Genomic DNA, 23719 nt, shown 5'->3' with positions numbered 1-23719 from the left:
CACCTGTCAAAGTCTCTTGTGCGGTGTTTCCCAACTGCCTGACCCACAATTCACCTCACAGAGCAATGTTTCTCAGAGTGGTTTGACAGTCAGTCCATCTTAGCTGTGAATTCTGGGAATTGTGAGGGGGAACAGGGGTTTTTCCTAACACCTCTCAGCACCCTTATCAAACTACAATTCCCATGATTCTTTGGGGGAAGTTGTGATGGACAGACCGTTGGGTCAACCTCCAGGACACTCTCAGCCAACCATGGCAGGGATGAGAAGCGTCCCATCAGGTGGGACAGAGGATGGAAAAGGCTCATTTTGACAGTTTAACTGCCAGATAGGGCCTGGCTAGGAAAGCAGTTTAGGGTGCTTAGGGGTTTGTCCAATACGATAAGCTTGACAAATCCCTCAGGTAGAGGGAAAGGTCCTAGAAGTTGACTAGAGCTGTTTTACAGGCATGGTAAACCCATTCTAGGGAGCAACAGATTTCTGAGAAATCGTTTTGCTGAAGGGCCTTGAAAGCAAAGTTCTCATTTAAACCTGCAATTCCATTTTATAACGGACGCTAACCATTGTGCCTTTACTAGTGACACTGTTCAGCGCTATCCCTCATGGAGAGCTTTTTAATTAAAGTACACTTGTATTTTTTATGCAGCTAAGCTTTAACTGGAAATAAGTTGCTTAGGAACTCTGAGTCCTTGCTGTAGATTCTCAATGTGCGCTGCCACTCAGAGAAAACCCCTCCTGGGTCATGTTGCCTTGCTCCCATGTTCACTGAGGGAGTTGGCTGCAGAAGCCCTGGCTGTTTAAAATGATATGATACTGCTTTAAATGCATAGTGCAGAGAGGGGCTGTCATGTGGGAGGAAAGCGTTCATTTCCCCCTTCCTGCAGGCTATTTTAAAAGATGTAACACCGAACAGCATTTAGCATAAGAAGAGTTTGGCCTTTACAGACTACAAAAATATTCCTTTGAATTTTTTTTGTTAAAGAAAAAAGATGCCAGAAGAAGGAGCTATTTATGGAAACAACGCAAAGCACAAGTCCTATTAAAAGTATGCTAGAAATACAAGTAAAGGTTTCAAAAATGACTCTCAGTGGTGTGCCGTTTTGGCACTGCATAGAGATGGTGCAGTGCAGTGGTTAGAGCACTGGACTGGGAGGCCAGGGTTCTAATCCTCACTCAGCCACGAAGCCCACTGGATTATTCTGGGCCAGTCACTGCCTCTCAGCCTAGCCTACCTCACAGGGTAGTTGTGGGGACTTGAGCAACTTGGAGGAAAAAGGTAGGATTTGAATGCAATAAAATAAATAAATGGCATTTTATTGCTCACATGTACACATTTGCACACAGGTGTGTTAAGGAGAAGAAACTTCACAAACAGCCCCCTTCATTGCTTTGACATCTACAGACCTTCAGGGAGGGGTCCTTTGCCTTCCTGGCCCACATCCTAAACCCACCTGGTGGTGATGTTTCAGGGATTACTAGCTCATGAGATGACTCCTTGCCCACAAGATGTACAATGACTCTGGGTCCATTGACACAAGCTATGTCACTGCTCCTTGGTCCAGATCTCTTGGTGCCAGCTCTGTTGAGGACTGTGTGTCCCAACCTTCTCCTCTGGTTTCTTCAGCTGGTCTCCATCCAGAAGAACCCTCAAGGAGATCCTCAGCAAGGTCCCCAACCTGTTTGGATTCTGGTTCGTCCTTCAAGAATTCAGCACCTGTGTCATGGTCCAGTTCAAGGACGATCGAAGTCCCAGCTGGGGAAGTCGGGACCGGGGGCAAGATGGCGGGGTGGAAGCAGGACCGGGAGTCCAGAAGCCAGGAGTCAGGAAGCCAAGGGTCTGAGGGTCAGAGAGCCGGGAGTCAAGAAGCCAAGGGTCCGAGGGTCAGGAAGCAAGGAGTCAAACACAGCAAGGCAGGGAACATGTTGCTGTGGCAAAGAGCCGAAGGGAAAATGCTGACCTTATATCCCTTCCCAGCTCTTGCCACCAGGTGCTGTGAGTTACCAATCGGCCTCACCTGTGAGGCTGCACCTTGCCTCTTCAGAATAAACTTAGGAAGGCCCCAGTCTTGCAAAGTCCTATTGTTCACAGGGCCTGGCTCCTGCATGCACACCTGACAACCTGGTACTGGGTCAGGTGTAGACATCAAAAAGGCAGGGGGGAGGAACCTCTGAATGTTCCTGGACTACAACTCCCATCATCCATGGCCTTTGAGCTTTGCTGGCTGGGGCTGATGGGAGTTGGAGCCCAAGCACATTTGGAGGATCACCAGTTTCCCACCCCTTGTCTAACTGTTGCTGTACAAGGAACGGGGAAGGGTGCTATCCAGAACTGGCAGAGCTGTGGTAGAGTCCCAGATGCCCCAGGGAATGCGAACAATGGAGATTTGGAGAATGCAAGGGTAGAGAGATTTAGGAAATTGGAAAGGTAGGGATCAAATAATACTTACCTGTCCTGAAAAGGTGAGACAGAGTTGGCTCTCTGAGTTCCACAGTAACCTGCAGGTGCAAGGTTGTGACTGTATGTTGGGGTTCTAGTAGATGTTAGGCACAAGATCTTTGGTGGCTAGTGTCCTTGGGTATCCGTGATGGGTGAGCGTTCAGGAAAAGGCTCAGGTTATGATGGGCTGTCTCAAAGCAGGTCACCCTACTCACCAGCTTTTTTTTCTTTTAATAATTTTTATTTGACGTTAAGAACATACAAACATATAACAAAAGCAATTAAAAACCATATAAAGAGATTTCTGACTCTCAGGACCCCACCCCATCCCCTCCATGGGTCCTAATGACAATGTTTACAACTGCATATCAGTTCGTTATCCAAATTTTATATCCATCTAAATTGTCCATATTTTTGGTTACTTTACAAGTGCAGTTAAAGTCCTGCTAATATTTTCATCTGCATACAATGGTCTCCTAAATACATTATAATTTTTTCTCCCATTCTTTTTTGAAGTTCTTGTCCTCTTGGTTTCTGATTCTAATTTTGCCATTTCAGCATAGTCCACTTGGTTTGCCATTCCTCTTTGGTTGGAATGGTTTCTTCCTTCCATCTCTACTCACCAGCTCTTAGGACCCTCCTAATGTGGTGAATCCTGCCAATCTAGCAGTTCGAAAGCATGTCAAAGTGCAAGTAGATAAATATGTACCGCTCTGGCGGGAAGGTAAACGGCGTTCCCGTGCACTGCTCTGGTTCGCCAGAAGCGGCTTAGTCATGCTGGCCACATGACCCGGAAGCTGTACGCTGGCTCTTGGCCAATAAAGCGAGATGAGCGCCGCAACCCCAGAGTCGGTCACGACTGGACCTAATGGTCAGGGGTCCCTTTACCTTTTTTAATGTGGTGAAAAAGAAAACAGGAAGAGCTTTGCTTGTGAAAGCAATAAGCTTCCCTGACAGGGGTCCTGACTCAACACAACAAAAATAACATGCAAGGAGACGAAAGAGGAGGGAGGGAGAGCTGCTCCTACCAACTGTTTGGGGCTGATGGGAGTTGTAGTCCTAAGCCTCTGGAGGGCACCGGATTGGGGCCGCCACGCATCGAAAGAATACCGAGGATTTGGTGCTGTTCGAATCTCATGCTGCAAATATTCCAGCAAAGGCTTCCAGGAAGCCTCTAACGCACATTTGGTCTGCTAAGCAACTTTTCCCGCTCTCTGCCCATCAACCAACAGTGCTGCTATTTGAACAGAGGCCAGGTTTGCCTGTGGCAAGAGCTAGGGACTGCAGCATCGATGCAGTCCTTGCATGACACTTAAGGAAGAAGGAGAGAAAGGGAGAGCAAGGTTGCATAACTGAAGCATTCCTGATTCGATGGGATGCAGCTACAGGATAGGGTCATGTCCACATGACCAGCACGAAAGGGTCATGTCCACATAATGCTGCCAGCACGAAAGAAAGCAAAATAAAATAAAAGTTGTTCTGCCGTGTGGTTTCCCAATGTAAACAAGAGCACTGGAAGCTGCCGTGTATTGAGTCAGACCATTGGTCTACCTCGCTTAGCATGGTCTACAGTGGTGCAGGGTCAGTGAATTAGGGGGACTAGGCTAAATGTTCCCCTGGGTATATGGAGAACGACCTGTCCTCTCAACTGCAAAATAGACACACACACCCTCCTTGATTTCAGAATGCTGCAAAGCACGGGCTGCTAAAGAGATCTCTCCAGAGAGGATATGAAGAACAGCTTTCCGGGACTGTCCAGTTAAAGATCAGCCCTAAGTGGAGAGTTGAAAGTCTGGGGCAAAGCCAAATCTCTCTTTCTTCTCTCTGCTACGCTAAATCACTCCCTCTAATAGCAAACGCAGGTGATGAGTGCCAACAGAACTCAAGCCAACAAGGGGGCTGCTTAAGAGGACGGACGTGATTGGTGTCTTCACAGAAAGCTGGCCGTTTTCAGAAGTAAAAACAAAGCAAATGAAGGCTTTGCTTCTCCCAGAGCAGTCCAAGGAAGGCTGAGGATGCTTGGCAGCCACAGAATGATGACCTGTTGGAAAAGAAAAATCGAATACAAGAGGGAAGGTAGTGGGATGCCCTGCTCATGGCGAACTCTGTGCCAACTTGAATAAAATGGGGGGGGGGGGAATAAGCCCTGTCCTCAAGGTGCGGCACATGCACACCATTTGGGTGGCAATGCCCATCAACTTGGGGTGGGGTGGTCCCCTCAAATATTTTATTGGGGAGTTGGCTCCTACGGAGGCCACATAGCCGGTTCAGTGTGCTGTGATCTGGCCAGCTGGTGCAGTCTCAGTGAAGGATGCCATCCCATTACTAGAGATGAAGGAAGATTCTCAGTCCAGTAATTTTGGGGTATGCCCTTCTCTTCAGGCCTGTGGATGGCCATCTGTCTGGGATTATTGTAAGGAAGTGATCATTTAGCATGGCATCTTCACTGTACTTTTTTAATCAAGCAAGCTTACCTAGACATAGAGAAGTGACATGCGTTTTATCTCTTTTAAACTGCTGTTGATGTTCATCATCCTTTGAATATTTTTTAAAACCCAGTTTTTAACAAAAGGGTTTCAATCAATAATTTTAATGGGTTTGTGTTATATATATATATATATATATATATATATATATATATAGTTGTGTTTTGTATAAAACACTATATATATATATATATATATATATATATATATATATACACACACACACACACATATATACATATATAAAAATAAGTAACATAATATATAATATTGCAAACAGTTTAGAGGTTTGCTTACAATCAAGGAGTACAGTGGTACCTCGGGTTAAGAATTTAATTCGTTCCGGAGGTCCTGAAACGGTTCTTAACCTGAGGTACCACTTTAGCTAATGGGGCCTCCTGCTGCTGCCGCGCCGCTGAGGCACGATTTCTGTTCTCATCCTGAGGTAAAGTTCTTAACCCGAGGTACTATTTCTGGGTTAATGGAGTCTGTAACCCGAAGCGTCTGTAACCTGAAGCGTTTGTAACCTGAGGTACCACTGTATATAAATTTTGTTAGTGAGATAAATAAATTCTGTTAAGCAGGTGGTTGAACTACATAGATGGCCTCCCAGGTCCCTTACGACCCTAGGGAAATCTAACCAAATGGGACCAGCTCCATGACATTTTTCATTCTTTCCTAAACTTATGCACATCTGCAGTTGGAGGCAGTAACGCTTCTGAATACCAGTTGCCGAAAACCACAGGAAGAGAGAGTGCTGCTGAGCTCAGGTCCAAGTTGCAAACTTCCTACAAACATCTAAGTTGGCCACTGTGAGAACTACCGTATTTTTCGCTTTATAAGACGCACCCTTTCCCCTCCAAAAATTAAGGGGAAATGTGTGTGCGTCTTATGGAGTGAATGCAGGCTCCTTGGCTTCAGCAATAACAACGTGAAGCCTCCGAAGCGCAGTGGGAGCGCTCCCACTGCACTCCTTGGCTTTGCGTTGCTTTTGCTGAAGCCTGGAGAGTGAGAGGGGTCGGTGCGCACCGACCCCTCTTGCTCTCCTGGCTTTGCTTTGCTGGAGAGGCGCTGCGCAGCTTTCCCTCTCTGCACAGTGCCCCTTCAGCGAAGTGGGAGGAGAAATGGAAGGGGCTCCATTTCTCCTGCCGCTTCGCTGAAGGGGCGCTGCGCAGAGAGGGAGAGAATTTATTTTCTTGTTCCCTCCCTCTAAAACAAGGTGCGTCCTATGGTCGGGTGCGCCCGATAGAGCGAAAAATACGGTAGATGGGGCATTGGCCTGATCCAGCAGGCTCTTTTTATGCTCTTACTCTGAGCTGTTTGGAGAAAGGAACCAAAACAAGGAATAAACTAATATGAAATTTGGGAAGAGCTGATAGGAGACGAATCAAATAGCTTCAGGAGCCAGACAGGGAGCACAGACGAGAGGCTGCTCTCGCTAACCTAATCAATGGCGCAATAATGCATGTCATACAACCAGCGGCTCAGAGGGCGGTGAGATCCGATGACGGGCATACTTTGCGATCTGTTCCAATGTTTTCCTATAGTTCTGCGTGCATATCATGCCCAGCCGTCACATCTAAGCACAGCATCTTCTAAAAGCTGCTTTGCTCAAGTGGCAACATCCTCCTGACTAGCAAAGAGAAATTAATTATGCCGTCAAAACACGGAAATCTGCCTACTAAGGCACTCTTGCCTATCTCTGGTTCCGAACACCACCATAACAAGACAGGTTTCCTGGAAGATACAAGGCAGCATGTCTGAGGAATCTGCTTTCCAAGTCAGCTTGTCGAGGGGTGTTTTGACAGGGGAGAAGTGTGAAATTGCGCTTGCCTGCCTGTCAGGGCAGGCAAAGAGCTGTCAGTTTCTGTATCATCTGCAGGGTGCAAACACCCTCCCTTCCAGTGAATTTCTTATCTTATTGCTCCATACACTTGTGGCATGCTGACTTCCGCATGCTGTCGGGCTATTGGGCAGAGCATCCCCCTTCGCTGCCAAGCACGAGGGCAAAATTCTGCACGTACGAGAGGGAAACCCCTCCCCCAGCAATTCGACTGGCGCCAAACCACAGTCCTGCCAGTTTATCTGTAGCAGAAGCAGACCAAGAAAACAGCAAGTACTTATTCTCCCTGCTTCAAAGTTTGGGGTCAGATTTGGATCCAGGAAACTGGAGTTGTACTCCCTAGACTATGAAATCCACTGGATGACCTTGGGCCAGACCACTGTCTCTCAACCTAGCCTACTTCACAGGGTTGTTGTGAGGATAAAATGGGAAGGGGGGGAAACAATGTATGCCACCTCGAGCTCCTTGGAGGAAAGGTGGGGTATCTTCCTATAGACATAAAAATGTAAGGCTGTTGTCATGCTGCAGTTTGCTTGGCTGCCAGTAGGTGGCCACATCAAGTGCAGCATGGTAACAGGTCAGGCAAGTGAGCAAGCAGCACGTGGGGCAGACAGCAGGGTTTTGGGTGATCTGTGAGGGGATAGGCGAGGGGCTGGGTGAGGTGTAAAGAGTTTAGTCAAAGGGAGCGGAGGTTGGCCATGTGTGGGAGAAGGCAGGTTGGTAAAGTGCTTGGTTGGTAGGCAGGGTTGGTGAGCAGAGTGAGAAGCCCCTTGTTGTTTAGTCGTTTAGTCCTGTCCGACTCTTCGTGACCCCATGGACCACAGCACGCCAGGCACTCCTGTCTTCTACTGCCTCCCACAGTTTGGTCAGACTCATGCTGGTAGCTTCCAGAACACTGTCCAACCATCTCGTCCTCTGTCGTCCCCTTCTCCTTGTGCCCTCCATCTTTCCCAACATCAGGGTCTTTTCCAGGGAGTCTTCTCTTCTCATGAGGTGGCCAAAGTATTGGAGCCTCAGCTTCAGGATCTGTCCTTCCAGTGAGCACTCAGGGCTGATTTCCTTGAGAAGCCCCTAGTAAATACAACAAATACCTAAAATATAATAATAGTGTTTAGCAAATCTGAATACCTAACAAAGTCCATCTAGGGAAAGCTGGTATGCTGTAGCGTAGAAAGAGTCAGACCGAGACGGGAAAGCTTATTTCAAATCTCTACTTGGCCATGAAGCTCCCGGGATCGCCTTGACCCATTTGTTTTGTCTCAAGTCTAACTGTCCTTGCAGGGTGGTTGCGATGATAAAAAGGGGAATTTCAGAACTACCCATGCCACCTCAAACTGACTTGGGATGCATCTACACTAGGTTGGATTCAAACTTCAGTAAGTTTAGAGCATTTGCTCTCCCCACTCCCTAGCCCAAACCGTGTTACAGTCAGCTGCAAAGACCTATCACCACGGTCCTTTGGATTCTTCAAGGGGATTCACTCTTCATTCCCATGTGCTTCTCCCAAACGCAGGACTGGGAAGCAAAAGCTCTGCACTTCTCATCCTCCAGGGAGTCCTGCAATGATCATGCTGCCCCGGAGGGCTTAGTGGGTCGTGTACCAGGGTGATGTAGTTTAAGGCTGCCAACCCGCTGTTCCTCTCACAGAACTACAAATTTGAGAGTGGCTTAATAATCAAGCCCTCTTCCCAGGAAACCTTTAAGAATTGTAGCTCTGTGAGGGGAGTGAGAGAGGCGTCTTTTAACAGCTCTGAGCACCAGTAACAAATTGCAGTTCCCAGAATTCTTTGGGGGAAGCCATGCCTGTTTAAATTGAAATGATGTTGCTGTAAATTTACAGTGCAGATGTGGTGTGTGTGTGTGTGTGTGTGTGTGTGTGTGAGAGAGAGAGAGAGAGAGAGAGAGAGAGAGAGAGAGAGAGAGTATATAGGGTATAGGGACACCTGACCATTAGGTCCAGTCGTGGCTGACTCTGGGGTTGCGGCGCTCATCTCGCTTTATTGGCCGAGGGAGCTGGCATACAGGTCATGTGGCCAGCATGACTAAGCCGCTTCTGGTGAACCAGAGCAGCGCACGGAAACGCCGTTTACCTTTCCGCCAGAGCAGTACCTATTTATCTACTTGCACTTTGACGTGCTTTCAAACTGCTAGGTTGTCAGGAGCAGGGACTGAGCAACGGGAGCTCACCCCGTCGCGGGGATTCAAACTGCCGACCTTCTGATTGGCAAGTTCTAGGCTCTGTGGTTTAACCCACAGCGCCAGAGAGAGAGATAAAAATCCAGCATCTATACAGCTCGCCCTGGTTTCCAGGGGCCTAGCAGACTGAGACCATACCAGTCAGCAACTTTTTGAAAATGACTGTATTTGAAAACAGAGGGGTAAAAAAACAAGCCACCATTTTGTACACTTTGAAAAGGGTTGGTCGAAGCACAGCAGCCTGCACAACGCCCTTGCAATCCCCTACAATTTGCCTGACCCAAGTTGTGCTTTTAAAAAAGTTGTTGTTGTTGTTTTAAAGCAGCCTCGTAATTGCCAGTCTGCAGCACTCTTGCCAGCAAAACATATTGTACTCTAACCCAGACAGTAACAATTAGGCAAAGCCATTATTTTTACGAGCAAATGTGGTCAGACACCGGGTGATGCATCATCCCTGGTTACCCGCAGTTCCTATGGACCGTTTCTGCTTATGTACATTCCGATGTTTCGCAGGTGAGAGACAAGAACACGCACAGGAACACCTTTATTCCTACACCAGTTGTCATTTCATGAGTTTGTGAAGAGCGGATGGCACAATGGTTATTCCAATATCTGGCATTCAAAGGAATATTGTCTCTGCCACTACACACACATAGTGTGTACACAGCCGTCATGGCTGGTGGCCATTGATAGAATTTTTGCCGCAAAAGGCTAACATGGCTACTTCTGGTGGAAATTACTGGAATGTATGTTCTTCTTGTTCTCTTACGCTATATGTTAGGTCCACAAACTGCACATATTCCATCAGTTTAAGTTGCCATTCTTTAGTCGGGACTTCGCTCGTTTTCCATTTTTGGGCTAACAAAACACAGGCTGCAGTAGTGGCATACAAAAAAACAGCAACCTTTTCTGACACTTGGGAATTTCCATCTGAATTATCCCCAACAAAAAGGACTCTGGTTTTTTTTTTTTTTTTAATTCAATTCATTATGGAAAATGTTTATTGAATATATGGGGGGAAATTGTGTACACTTGAAAACGTTGGCAGCATGAAGATAAATTCAGCAGTGTAAGCAAGTTTCGATGAATGTAATAATGGAATATTGAATGGTTTAGTTTATATAAAATATGCAGGGATTTATGATATGCAAAATGAACCATGGAAAGAGAAGAAGGGAAGTCATTTATATTTTAAGGTTGTTTAAATGAATACTCTAAATTGTAAAACAGAAAATTTAATTAATTTATTTTTTTTGAGACAGAGAGAGAGAGAGAATATGAAATTACTGGAATGTAGGAAGTTTTAATACAGAAGACCAAGAGTCAATATTTAAAGCAGTAGTTACTTTTATTAGGATCTCTTCCCCAACCATATAGTCTAGGAACAAACTCCCAACTCCTTCAACCCCTCCAGAAACAAAAAAAAACCCAACACCCACCCTGAAGCAATTCATGAAAAATAAGTTATGGAAAATCCACAGCAGTCAAAATAACATATTGCCAGTTCACCACAGAGTGTTCCCATCATTCACAAGTTGGATGCAAAAGAAAAAGGAAGAAGTTCACAGCCTCAATCCAGTGACCCTCCATGCAAAGAGCTTATGCACCTTATCAGTACAAAGAGTTCATGCAAGGAAGCAACGCATCCTGTCGCTCTAGGATGAACGACCGTTTTCACCAGTTGACCTTAACCATTAAGTTACACAAGGTTCTCTGCTCGGGTTCAATCATCCTAAGGAAGGAACAACATTCAACAAAAACTGTCCTAGCCAACACTCAGTGGAGATGCGCCCCCAGATGCTTCTGGACTTCCATCTGTACCAGCCAACATGGCCAATAGTCAGGAATGATTGGAAACGACCATTAACTTCTGGCTCTCCATCCAGACATTTGGGAAAGGCTCTCCAAATTTGCCATGGAGCTCTCCTACTTTCCAGAGAATTCTGGGATATGTTCTCGGTCATACACTTGTGGCCACCCAACAGTGGTGGCCATCTTTGTTTGCTTATGCACCTGCTCTGATAACGCAAGGAGGTGCAGGTGAGGGGTGTGTTGGTGAGATTCTTCTCTCTCTCTCTCAGTTGTCCATTGCTTTGGCCACTTTCCTTTGAGCCCGAGTCTCTTCTGGTATTGGAGCTTTGGGTTGGGGGAGGTAGGAAGAATTTGGGCTAACATGTGCATGTGCTTTGGACTAAATGAAAAACGGAAACAATGTTCAGTCAGAAGCAGTATGTGTCTCTGAGAATCAGTTGCTGGGGATCACACGGGAGAGTGATGCTGCTCTTGGAACCTGCCTGATGGCTTACCCGTGGCATCTGGTTGACCACAATGAGAAATGGATGCTAGATGAGAAGTCCACATGGGTGGACTTCAACTCCCACCACCTGTGACCATTAGGCTAAGGTGGTTGTGGGTGATGGGAGCTGTGGTCCACCCACATCTAGAAGACCTAGAGAAGACCTTGGCCTGATCGAGCAAGGCTAGTCATACATCTTCATGCTTGATCTGACCCAGCAGGAATACCCTCAAGTCCTTAAAATCCTGGGCATCAAACTTGGTGAGATATGCTTCTGAGCAGAGAAGCTTAGGCCACAACAATCACTAAACCGCCCTACTTTCAAGCCTCATAATTATTCCCAAGTTTGGAAAGTACGTGTGCCAGTTGTACGGAGATGTATCTGTTTGGCCACAGTTCTCACACACATTTGGGCAGTGACTTGCTCTTGCTCTCATTCTCAGGACCTGTTTTCAATACCAGGCCTCAGACCCAGACTAGGAAACTGTTAATAAAGAAGGTAGCCCCCTCTGGGAATGTGTAAAGTGCATTTCTTTTTCCCACTGGGAGAACCACAGGCAGTTCCAAACCAGCAGGGATAATGGAGAGGCTTAGATGTAGGGGTTATGGGGAAGGCTTTTCAGCCTGGGAGGGCCACATGATAGTGGGTGGGGAAAAGTAGGTGCAGCAACAGCTGCAACTTTTCCTTCTGTACCAAGGGCCACGATCCAGCTACAAAAAAAGTCACAAATCTCCACTCCCTGCCCCTCCCCCCAATCTCTCCATCGAGACAAACAAGAGGCATCACCACAGTTCAATAACATATCCCAGCCAGGCAGAAGCACTCAAGGAATTCAGCCTGGGTAGCTCAATTGGTTAGAGCATGGTGCTGCTAACGCCAAGGTTGCAGGTTCGATCCCCAGATGGAACAGCTGCATATTCTTGCACTGCAAGGGGTTGGACTAGATGACCCCCAGGGTCCCTTCCAGCTCTACAATTCTATGAAGTCATTGAACAGGATATGTGGCCTGGGGATAAACTTGCAGACGGGACAGAAAGGGCTGGAAAGGAGTATTTGGCCTACGAACTGGTTGAAAAGCGATATATATATATATATATGTGTGTATGTGTGTGTGTGTGTGTGTGTGTGTGTGTGTGTGTGTATAATTTCCCCAGGCAGGCTTGAAGCCAAGAACCTCTCTTAAAAATAACCTATTGTGCATAAATTAAAACAAAACTAGTGCATGGAGAGCCAGCAATACAGCAGTCACTTTGAACACACACAATTCACTATGACAGGGCGGCTAATGCAGTTCCATAGAATGATAAATCACAGCAGCAAATGGACTTCCATTCGTGTATCTATCACAGGCCCAGAATCCACCCTGTTTAAAAATATAGAAATGCCCAAGCAAAGACACTCATTTATATTAACCCCCCTCTGTAGTCCTGCCATCAACTACTAGTAGAATAAAGTATAGCTATGGACTAACAGTCTAGAAGACAAGATAGATATAAACACAGTTATTATAACCTGAAGAAGTGAACATTTTGTTTCAGAGATGCTATCAAGAGCAAAGGGGAAGGGGGAGATAAGAAGACCCCCCAACCCCTCCATGTTTGAAACTCTCCTCTAAAAATCTCATTTTTGTGAGCAAAACTGCATATTGTAGATTAGCTGTACAAAGTATTCTTTTTTAATATCATTATACAGTTTCGAGTTATTTATTTATTTATATATATATATAGCACCTTCCATATAAAGGACAAGTTCTAAGTGGTTTACAAAACAAACCAAAATCTGAGAGCACCTTGGGAGGAAGTACCACAGGCCAAGTATCTGACTACTCTAAAAACACAGAAAAGGGAACTAAAGGAGCTTTTGGATCAAGGTCGCATGCCTAGCATTGATTCAGGGCCCAAGACTCAGTGGCAGGAATCCTGCCACACTTTTAAAAGCAGCAGTCTTCAGTCTTTTACCCAAGCATGCATTTGGGGACCTGCTTTTTCATTCATTTATTTTTTTTAAACCATATTCAGTGTATGGTGATGGCGCTTGCTGCTGAAGGCCCACCTTGGTACAGGGTCCTGACCTGACAGCTTTAAAGACGAATGCTTTAAAAAGGAGCCAGCTGCAGGCGGAGGAGGTTGAGGCAGACACATTGTTCCCTAGTTGCAGAGGAGGAGCAGCAGCAGCAGCTTTCCCCAAAAGAGAGGGGGAAATTCAGTGTATTGCTAAAGTTCTTACCCCTGAAATGATGAATCGGGATTCATGTCGTACTGAGAACTGTAGGGCAGGGTGCGGGGAGCCTCCGGCTCCACAGACGCTGCTCAAATTAGAACTCCCTTCGTCCCTATATATGTAAAAAAGCCCAAAGCATTTTCGTTAGGGATGATAGGGGCAGAAATCCCCTCTCAAAAATCATGTTGGAAGTTGTTTATGTAGGTAACACCAGCAGCTAGGATTCTACATGCGAAGAAATGGAAGGAAGAAGAAGTTCCAACCAAGGAAGAATGGGTAAGTTAATGGACTGTGCATGACTGGCAAAATTAACATCAAAATCAAGACAATCTAATGATGAGTGTTTTATGGAAGAATGGATGCCCTTTTCGGACTATTTAAATAAATATTATAGCACGATGAACTCGCGAGCAGGATTTGATCTACGAGCGGCAGAAGTAATTAGATGATAATATTGTGGTTATGATTTGATGGAAGACCGGTTGCCGCAGAAGGGGAGAAACGACAACTTGCATGGAAAATGGGGTGGAAAGTTGGTAAAAATGAGAAGGAAGACGAAATTCTGTATGTTGAAACTTAGTAAAACGTAATGGGGGGAAAGAACTCGCTTCATCCCCAGTGAACGCAGAAGGCTTGGGATGATGGGAATTGTAGTTCTGGAACATCTGGAAGGCCAGAGGTCCCTCACACCTGCTATGCAGGATTTTGTCTCTCCAGTTCTGATTCCATTTACTACAAATGCTTTCAAGGTTTTTTTGGCTCTCTTGGACTAGCCCTCTAAACTGCTTCAAGTTGTCCCCAGCAGATAACGTAAAAGAGGGATGAGGAACCTGTGGACCTCCGTATGTTGTTGGATTCCAGCTCCCATCAGCCCCAACCAGCATGGGGATGGTGGGAAATGTAGCCCAAGAACAGAGGGCCACAGATTGCCCATCCCTGAGAGAATTTCACAAGGATATACGCTGGTTAAAATATTACTAGAAATACCGCATGCACTACAAAGAGTTCTCCTGAAAGGAATGATTTCTCTGCTACTAACATTCAAAACTACATATTGTTTTACCCCTTGCAACGTGATAATTGTAGTTTACCTGAAGCCTTCCCAAGCCAGCAATCTGGTAAATATTGACTGCCCTCTGCTTAGAAAGATGCCCATTTTAAAATTACATGTTTCCCACCTCTTCGCGGTGCATGTTTACAGTGTTTAACGAAATACAAAGGTGCACAATCAGCTGTTCCCCCCCAGCCTGCTTAGGTACCGTTCTGGTTGCTGGGCTGCAAATCAAGTAACTAAGATTTCGTGGACATTCCCTGATTAATAGGACTTCCTGTTTTCCTCCAAATGGAGCTTGGTTTGAACCATGGTCACTAACATCGTGCCCACCGGTACCTCATACAGCACTCACAAAAGGCCCCAGTAAACATCCCCTCAAAAATCCACAACGCAGGAGGGACTCTGTGCTCTTCCTGCTCAGATTCCGTTTGCTTAGTCTTTCCTACATTCAACACTCTCCCCTGCTTTAAACACGCCCTAATTTCATTGGATGCCAGGACTGGACCACCTGCCCTCCCATCCATTCTGAGCAGCCATTTTGGGGGGCGGCAGCCATTTTCTGTCACGCTACACACCCACGGCAGCCATTTTGTGACTGGTGCCCATGGCACCATCTCAAAATTCCCACTGGCTCCAAAAGGTTGGCAGCCCTTGACTACACAAACACACACACACAAAAAGCCCAGGAGATTTGTCTTGACAAACGTGAGGTTTTCACAGCACAGCATGGATACTCCTCTTTAGGCACAGGGAAATATCACAGCAACATGAGCAGCTCCTTCCAAGACTGGCGCAGAGCAAGAGGAGTGCGGTGTGTGTGCGTGTGTGTGTAATGGAATCTGTGAAGCCTGGAGAAAAAAGCTAGCATGAGCAATTGTTTGGAGCAGTGGGAGATCGGCTCAGTGCAAGATCTTTGGACAAAGAAGTTTCAATATAATTCCCAAGATTTTGGCACAGGGCTGCATGGAATTGAAGGTGGGCAACGAGGTCTGTGAAAAAGCCGTGTTCTTTCCAGGGTATGCACATAACTCAAGACCTTCATTGCACCGCAAATGTGGAGGACTAACCCTATCCGTAAGGTGCCAACGTTTCCAGTCTCTAGGCCACCCCAAACACTCCCCCAAGTCTTTGGTGGGGAAACAAAGAGCTTTCGAGGTCCAAGAGCGGTAAGGAGTACCATGTACTTCGTACACAGAAGTCATTTCCGACAAGTAGCATCTGCACACCTCAGCAGCTCAGGTGTCCTGCAGTATTTCACTAGTATTGGCACGGCTTTAGCTGGGTGGTTAAAGAACAAAAAACTTCACCCCTAGTTATCAAGCAAAATGTGATCCCTAGTTAAGCCGGAGAACTGTCAAGAACGGTTCCCGTGACGCAGCTCTCGCTGCTGCCGCCACCGCACTAAAGCCATCTTTCACACCAGCAAAGACAGACAGAAGTTCATTCCTTGCTCCCGTACGTTTTCTGGACATCCGCAAGCGTCAGCTTCAGGTCCTCGGGGTACCGGAACTCCAGCTCAGCGTTTGCTAGGTAGTGCGTGCCGGCAAACTCTGCGAAGTAACGGCCAATGTCCGGGTGAGGGATTTCTCGGGGCTCCATGTTGTACTCCAGGTTCTCTGCAAGAGGAAGAAACAAAGGGAAGGTGACCGTTTCCGCAAGCTTGACAAAAAGAACCGTGGGGGTGTCTGGTGCTCGTTTGGGACTGGCAGGGCAAAAAGCGGGGAGGCTGTGGGGCTCTGCAGTGCAGGAAGGCAAGGCCACACCGGTGGGTCAAGGTTCAGGCAGTAAACAAGGCAAGGCTCTGGGGAACACAGAGCTCCGAAGTTGCTCTAGCAAGGAACAGGCTAAAACAGCTATTTATGTGGCAGCAGCGCTAGGTGCAGCCTGATTATTAGCATCTGCAAGGTGCTGCTGCTCTACTTGAAAGGCCCAGCCTGCCCCTGGAACCTCCTATTGCAACGGAGTGGGGGGGCGGGTCCTCCAGTCCTCCTGCAGTGGAGTCCTCTGAGTCAGAGGATGGCAGTGCCACCTTCTTAGGCCACGGGGTACTAGCCGCCCCAGGTCTCTCTGAACTCATTTCTGAAGCTGGGCCTGCACACCCATTGCCTTTTGCTTCAGAGTTTCCGCCTCATCCCTGGAAAATGACTGCAGGGTCATGACACTGGGAAACAACAGGCAGAGTCGGGGGCAAAGGAAGGCCGGGCCAACTAATTCCACTTCCATCCCTGTCTTCCTCTCTGACAAGTTCTAGAAGGGCAACCCTGGGGCTAAGAAGGAGGAAACTGGCAGGCAGGGTTTCTCCCTGGACTTCCTGTAAGCAAGAAGGCAGGCAGGCGGGGTCTGGCTGTGGGCAGGCCGAGATCAGAAGGGTGGAATCCTACATGCCCTAACAGACCAGCCTCTCCTGAAGAAGTGGCTCGTATCTGCTGTTATTCGGGGACTCTGTTGCCGTTCAGAGCGGAGGATACTCTGGAAAAAAAACACAGTGTCAGCTCTGAGAATATGCCCCTCTTGGTAATTTGGCTGTGTGAGTCTGCAAAAAGCCAATCCCTATAGCAGGCATAGGCAAACTCCGGCCTTCCAGATGTTTGGGACTACAATTCCCATCATCCCTAGCGAACAGGACCAGTGGTCAGGGATGATGGGAATCGTAGTCCCAAACATCTGGAGGGCCAGAGTTTGCCTATGCCTGCCCTATAGGGACTGGACCTGCAGTTGCCACCAGAGGCCCTTCCTTCATGTGTCTTCTCTGAGGGAGGTGTGGAGGGTGGCAATGACTCGCTGTTTGTGTTGAACGCTCTCCCCAGGGGAACACTTGTCATCGTAAGGACACAAGAAAAGCCCGCTGGATCAGGACCATCTGGCCTCAGGCCCTGTGGGCAGATGCTGAAAGCCGAGATGGGGAACCTGTGGCTCTGCAGACATTGCTGGACTACAACTCCCATCATCCCAAGCCATTGGCTCTTCTGACTGGGTCTGATGGGAGTTGCCTTGAGAAGATGAAGAGAGGCAGGCAGAGAGAGAGAGAGATGATTTCTTTTTAAATACCAGTTCATCTACAATTATACAGCTTGAACTAATGGAGGTGGACAGGCAGGTACATACCCATCACCCAGGCAATACTAGTGTTTAAAGAACCAGCTAGGTGCCTATCATCTGGGCACTTCTGAGTGTGAAGCTCAATACTTAGAATAAGAAAATATATGGCAGGTTGCATATTTAAGAAAAATCCTTCCAAACACCCATCTGTGTTGTGGTACAGAGCACCCTCTAGTGGAAGATCCCATCTTTTCAAATATTAATTGCATAGCATTTTTGATCGGCAGACTACACTACGTCCTTTTACAATTCTTACCTTATTTATACTCATGAAACAGAGAATGAGTATTATCCCATATTACTTTTCACCTGCATGCTTATTTTTATTCTTTAATATTTCTATTCTGCCTTTCACAGGCTTAAGGTGCCATTTAGCTCCTAGCTTTCATATCTCAGTTTCTAACATTAGCCTGCACCCCTGATTTGCACAGCTTCACTGGCATATGTTAAAAACCTGGGGTTTCTTTCCACATTAGAAGCGGCTGAACCCGTTTCCCCCGAAGGAGAATGTCCCAGTGCTGCTTACCTTGGGCTGCGTATCGGCATGATCCGTCCTCCACCAATACGTTGTAGAAGGGCTGCTGGGAACCATGCGGCAAACTATGAACATTCATGTTCCGGATCCATTCGTTCCCCATCATGCATGCCGGGTCCCAGCCGTAGATGACACAGTTATAGCCATATCTAAATTGAAAAACGGTGGGGAAGGGTGCACAACTTAATTGACAGTCAAATCGGAGACAATATAGCACATACGCATTGGGGTGCCTGGGTGGAATCAAGAGGTTCTGCGAAGCAACAACCCTTTGGGTCCTTATCCTACTCTACATTTCTCTGATTCTATGGCTGTAACTGTTGACAATTGCAAAACACCCCTAGGAAAATAAGAAACTGGTATCCTATTGGAAAAAAGGGTTCTTGTTTCCGCCCCCCCTTTTCATTACAGCCATAATTTCACATGACAACATCACAAAGGAGAGTATCCAGCCCTCGTATATGGAAAGAGTAGAAGGTCTACTGTAAGTAGAATGATCTACTTAAACCACCACCCCCAAGGAGCAAAACATCAATAATTTCAAATGGATCACAACTTTTCCACCAAGGATTTTGCATAGTGTTATGGTAATCAATAACCAACATCATGTTATTTGAACCTGACAGAATGAAAAAACCTTGGTTATCTCAAGAGCACTGAAAAAACTGTCTCTTGGCTGAGGTAGCTGGGATTGCCTTTTACAGTGTTCAATAGCAGCATCCCAGATTGTCATACAATCTTCCTGCTGCTGTTTTGTCACTGTTCTTAAATGGTAGCCGGGGTTACAAAAAACCACTAAGCCATGGTTTGCTTAGTTTGATTTTGATTTGTTTGACCATGTGAACCCAGCCCTGTAACTTAAACCATGGTTTGCTTATTTTCCCAAACAATAACTGTAAACCATGGTTTGCAGCAGGCTTATAAAGAATGGTTTGTTTTTAATTTTGGCTTGGCATTATGTGTGAACCAAGCCCAATTCCTTAACCGTGTGTTTGTTGGGCCACCTAAGATGCTCTCCAAGCCACAAGAACAGCTGGAAAACAAAACAAACTTCGGAGAAAAAACCTATGCTTTGTTTGATCATCTGAGGGTTAAATCGTGGTCAGCTAATGATTCGTTAAACAAACTATTGCTTAGTGTTATGTGTGAAACAGACCCATTAAGAGATAACTCTTTGTACATGAAAAAAATCCATGCCAGGAGAAAGCTTCAATAGCTCAGGAACTACAATTTCTCTCTCTGTTGTAATAACATGTTTTCCCGGGGGCCACACAAAAATTATGCCCCCTTTATATATATCCCTGTTATCTGCTGGTCTTTGTACAACATGTCCAAAGCCAACTAAAAATAACATTGAATACAGAAATAGAACAGTGTTCCCAGGGAGCTAATTTTAACCCCATTCTTACGGTATACAGATGGATAAATGCTGTAGATAAAATACGCTATTTTTTTCTGGTTGGCAGCTTTGTATGTTATTCCCTTCATGATAAAAGACATTTGTGCATTTGGGGACAAATTTTGCTCATTTCATCCAGATCACGTTTCTTTCTTTTTTTGACTGGGCTGAACTTTTGAACTTTCAGCCCAGATTTTAGGGCAAAACAGCCAACCCATTTCTACATTTCATCGTTGGGTAGGTGCTCAGTGAAGCTCCTTCACAGATTCAATTGGCAGATGGTCCCCAGCCAATTTCCCCCAAAGAGCATTATGGAGAAAAAAACAGTAACCCTTTCCCATCTGCAAATGGCTGAAACTGGGCTTAGGGTACCAAGCTATTTTGAATCAGTTCCCACAGGCATTACTGCCACTGTTGCTGAGGTTCAGCTTAGAAGCCGATTAGGATTGGGGGACGAGCAGCTCTGATCCTGCCTGTACTTGCTGGTTCTGCCATTTTAACTATGAAACAGGGAACTTCCATGGAGATTCAGATACTAATCCTGCTTCCGGAACTAGGTTATGGGTGGTGCTTGAATCTGTGATGATCCTCAAACTGAAAGCAAACATCTGATGCTGCAAGAACACCAAACAAGCACAGAATACTGAGCGGAGGAGGAGGAATGGAACGGGATGGACTCGCCTCTTATGTTTCATAATCAAGCCGACAGAATAGCAGACGTCTTTGTGTTTCTCCTCTGAGTGGAGCTTCACGTCAGGCCCCGCTTCCTCTTTCCGGCGTTCGATGTGCTCTAGAGTATGCTGAACTAAATAGCCCACTGCTCCATGCTGGGAGGGGTCCAGCGCTTGGATGTGTTGCAAGATGTCCAGCACCTTTGAAGAAGAAAGGCAAAATAATGCAACGTTGCAAACAGCTGCCATTTCCGTGAGCTGGTGCCACAGACAATGGGGTAGGGAGACTGGGAGCAGACCCTCCTGCTCTGACAGAACACACGTTTGCAATCCTGACATTTCCGCAAGGCAGTAGAATCTCACGAGAGAGCATGCCACGCCTCATCTTTAAAGGCTTGGCAGGCGTGGCTGGGAAACATTTTGGGACACCTTTGCCACTTCTATCCAGTTCAGAACTTCTTGCCCTGCTCCTGAACTCCTGCACTATGACCCCTGAGCACTGTGTCTGTTGATAAGGCTTGCCTGATTTAAGATCTCTTTCTTACCGGCAAGCAAGGGGCTCTGCTTGCGTGTTTTTTGTTTTTTTTTTATAATAATTTTTTATTAAAGTTTAAAACAACAAAACAAAAAAAAAAACACACATAAAAAACAATACAAAACTTAACAATAAAAACACAAAACACAACAATTAAAAACAAACTCTCTTTTCCATTTCCAATTTTACATTACTTATTTTCTAGACTTCCTCAAACCTTCCTCTTTTGTATTCCAGTCCACATTATTTGTCCAGCAGTTTCTTTTCCACTTTTTTAATCCCAATCTTTAATTTAATAAAATGTTAAAATATATAACTTCAACTTTTTTTAAACCTAATCCTTGATCTTAATATCATATAACTTTAAAATTTTCCCTTTTAATATCTAATTTCCATTTCTTTAAACATATTTAATCTTGATCTTTAATCTTAATCTATCCTTAACTTTAACCTGTGCAGCTGGAAACCACTTGTTTTCAGTCCAACATCACTCTAACATTCCTTAATTTTACAGTGTTTCTGAAGATAGTCTTTGAATTTCTTCCAGTCTTCCTCCATCGACTCTTCTCCCTGGTCACGGATTCTACCAGTCATTTCCGCCAATTCCATATAGTCCATAAGTTTCATCTGCCATTCCTCCAGCGTGGGAAGTTCTTGTGTCTTCCAATACTTTGCGATGAGTATTCTTGCTGCTGTTGTTGCATACATAAAGAAAGTTCTATCCTTCTTTACCACCATTTGGCCGACTATGCCCAGGAGAAAGGCCTCTGGTTTCTTAGGGAAGGTATACTTAAATACCTTTTTTAATTCATTATATATCATTTCCCAGAAAGCCTTAATCTTTGGGCACGTCCACCAAAGGTGAAAAAATGTACCTTCAGTTTCTTTACATTTCCAACATTTGTTATCGGGCAAGTGATAGATTTTCGCAAGCTTGACTGGGGTTATGTACCACCTGTATATCATTTTCATAATATTCTCTCTTAAGGCATTACATGCCGTAAATTTCATACCTGTGGTCCATAACTGTTCCCAGTCAGCAAACATAATGTTATGTCCTACGTCCTGTGCCCATTTAATCATAGCCGATTTTACCGTTTCATCTTGAGTATTCCATTTCAGCAGCAAGTTATACATTCTTGACAAATTCTTAGTCTTGGGTTCTAACAATTCTGTTTCTAATTTGGATCTTTCCACCTGGAAGCCAATTTTCCTGTCCAATTTAAATACCTCCATTATTTGATAATAATGAAGCCAGTCTCGCACTTTGTTTTTTAGTTTTTCAAAACTCTGCAATTTCAGTCTATCTCCGTCTTGTTCCAAAATTTCCCAATATTTCGGCCATTTGACCTCCATATTGACCCTTTTCAAGGCTTTCGCTTCCATTGGTGACAGCCACCTTGGGGTTTTATTTTCTAACAAATCCTTATATCTTATCCAAACATTAAACAGCGCTTTCCTGACAATGTGGTTTTTAAATGCTTTATGTGCTTTGACCTTATCATACCATAAATATGCATGCCATCCAAATACGTTATTAAAACCTTCTAAATCCAAAATGTCAGTGTTTTCAAGAAGTAGCCATTCTTTCAACCAGCAAAAAGCTGCCGATTCATAGTACAGTTTAAGGTCTGGCAGGGCAAATCCACCTCTTTCCTTTGCATCCGTTAGTATTTTAAATTTTATTCTGGGTTTCTTGCCCTGCCAGACAAATTTTGAAATATCTTTCTGCCACCTCTTGAAACAATCCATTTTGTCCACAATCTGCAAAGTTTGAAACAAAAACAACATTCTAGGCAATACATTCATTTTTATCGCAGCAATACGGCCTAGCAGTGAGAGCTTCAAATTTGACCAAATTTCTAAATCTTTTTTCACTTCTGACCAACATTTTTCATAGTTATCTTTAAATAAATTCCCATTTTTTGCTGTCATGTTAATTCCCAGGTATTTAACTTTCTTAACCACTGTTAAACCTGTCTCATTCTGAAACCTCTCTCTTTCAAACGGTGTTAAGTTTTTCTCTAGAACCTTGGTTTTTGACTTGTTCAATTTAAATCCTGCCACTTGACCAAATTCTTGAATCAGTTCTAAAACTCTTTTAGTACTAGATTCTGGCTCCTGTAATGTCAATACTAAGTCATCTGCAAATGCTCTCAATTTATAGTGTTTAGTTCCGACCTGTATACCTTTAACCATCTGGTCCCTTCTAATCATATTTAGCAGAACCTCCAGGACCAAAACAAAAAGAAGTGGGGAAATTGGGCAACCTTGTCGTGTCCCTTTTTCAATTTTAAGTTCTTCCGTCACAACATTATTTACAATTAGTTTAGCCTTTTGTTCTGAATAAATTGCACTTATACCATTCTCAAAACCTTGGCCTACCCCCATACCCTGTAGATTCTTCTTCATAAACTTCCAAGAAATATTGTCAAAGGCTTTCTCCGCGTCTACAAATATCAACACTGCTTTAGTGTTTATATTCACTTCTAATTTTTCCAAGATATCAATTATATTCCTCAAATTATCAGACAAATGTCTTCCTGGGAGAAAGCCCGCTTGGTCTTTATGAACTGCTTGCGTGTTTTGGGGCAGGAGCCTGGGCAAGTGATGGCACACAAGGCTTTAAGTACCTTCTCTGGCCAGATTCCCAGGTGGAAGTATAATCGAGCCTGGAGCATGAGATGCTGCACGTTGTCTGGGTACATGGCCAGGTACAGATCCAAGGAGTCTCGCAGGAGCTGGTAGGACTGATCAGTGCTTTCCCTGGCAAACAGAAACAGGCAAAGACAAAGGTTATGCTTTCATTCATGTTCATGAAACTGGTTGATCAGGGCCAATGGGGGCACTACCCCACCTACCTTGCTCTGCCCCAACCAGCCTGCCTTTCTATTTGCAGTCAGTCCAAGGGATGGCCCTGCCTATCAGCTTCCTCCTTAGTCTCAGCTCC

General features: G+C 45.3%; 1 protein-coding gene across 3 annotated transcripts in view; it reads right to left on the bottom strand.

Moving 5' to 3' along the window:
• Positions 1-1340: 1340 nt before the first annotated feature.
• FBXO21 (F-box protein 21) overlaps positions 1341-23719 on the bottom strand; it is a 39904-nt gene continuing 17525 nt past the window's right edge. The window contains exons 9-14 of one of the 3 annotated variants that reach the window (XR_013980591.1): positions 23403-23535; positions 20245-20435; positions 18156-18313; positions 15990-16146; positions 2445-2661; positions 1341-1834 (exon numbers count right to left, since the gene is read on the bottom strand). Coding sequence is in view for 2 of the 3 variants with exons in the window: in XM_080986320.1 (XP_080842446.1) it covers positions 7783-7834; positions 15990-16146; positions 18156-18313; positions 20245-20435; positions 23403-23535 (691 nt within the window). In the remaining variant the exon portion in view is untranslated. Of the gene's footprint in view, positions 1835-2444; positions 2662-7767; positions 7835-10288; positions 16147-18155; positions 18314-20244; positions 20436-23402; positions 23536-23719 lie in introns of those variants that run through there. The other 2 variants (XM_080986320.1, XM_080986321.1) reach the window with 2 other exon arrangements.

This window comes from Podarcis pityusensis (assembly GCF_964106645.2).
Source record: "Podarcis pityusensis genome assembly, chromosome: 16".
In the NCBI taxonomy this organism is placed as follows: Eukaryota; Metazoa; Chordata; class Lepidosauria; order Squamata; family Lacertidae; genus Podarcis; species Podarcis pityusensis.
The sequence above is the reverse complement of the archived record's forward strand: the minus strand, read 5'-3'. Positions and strand labels throughout refer to the sequence as shown.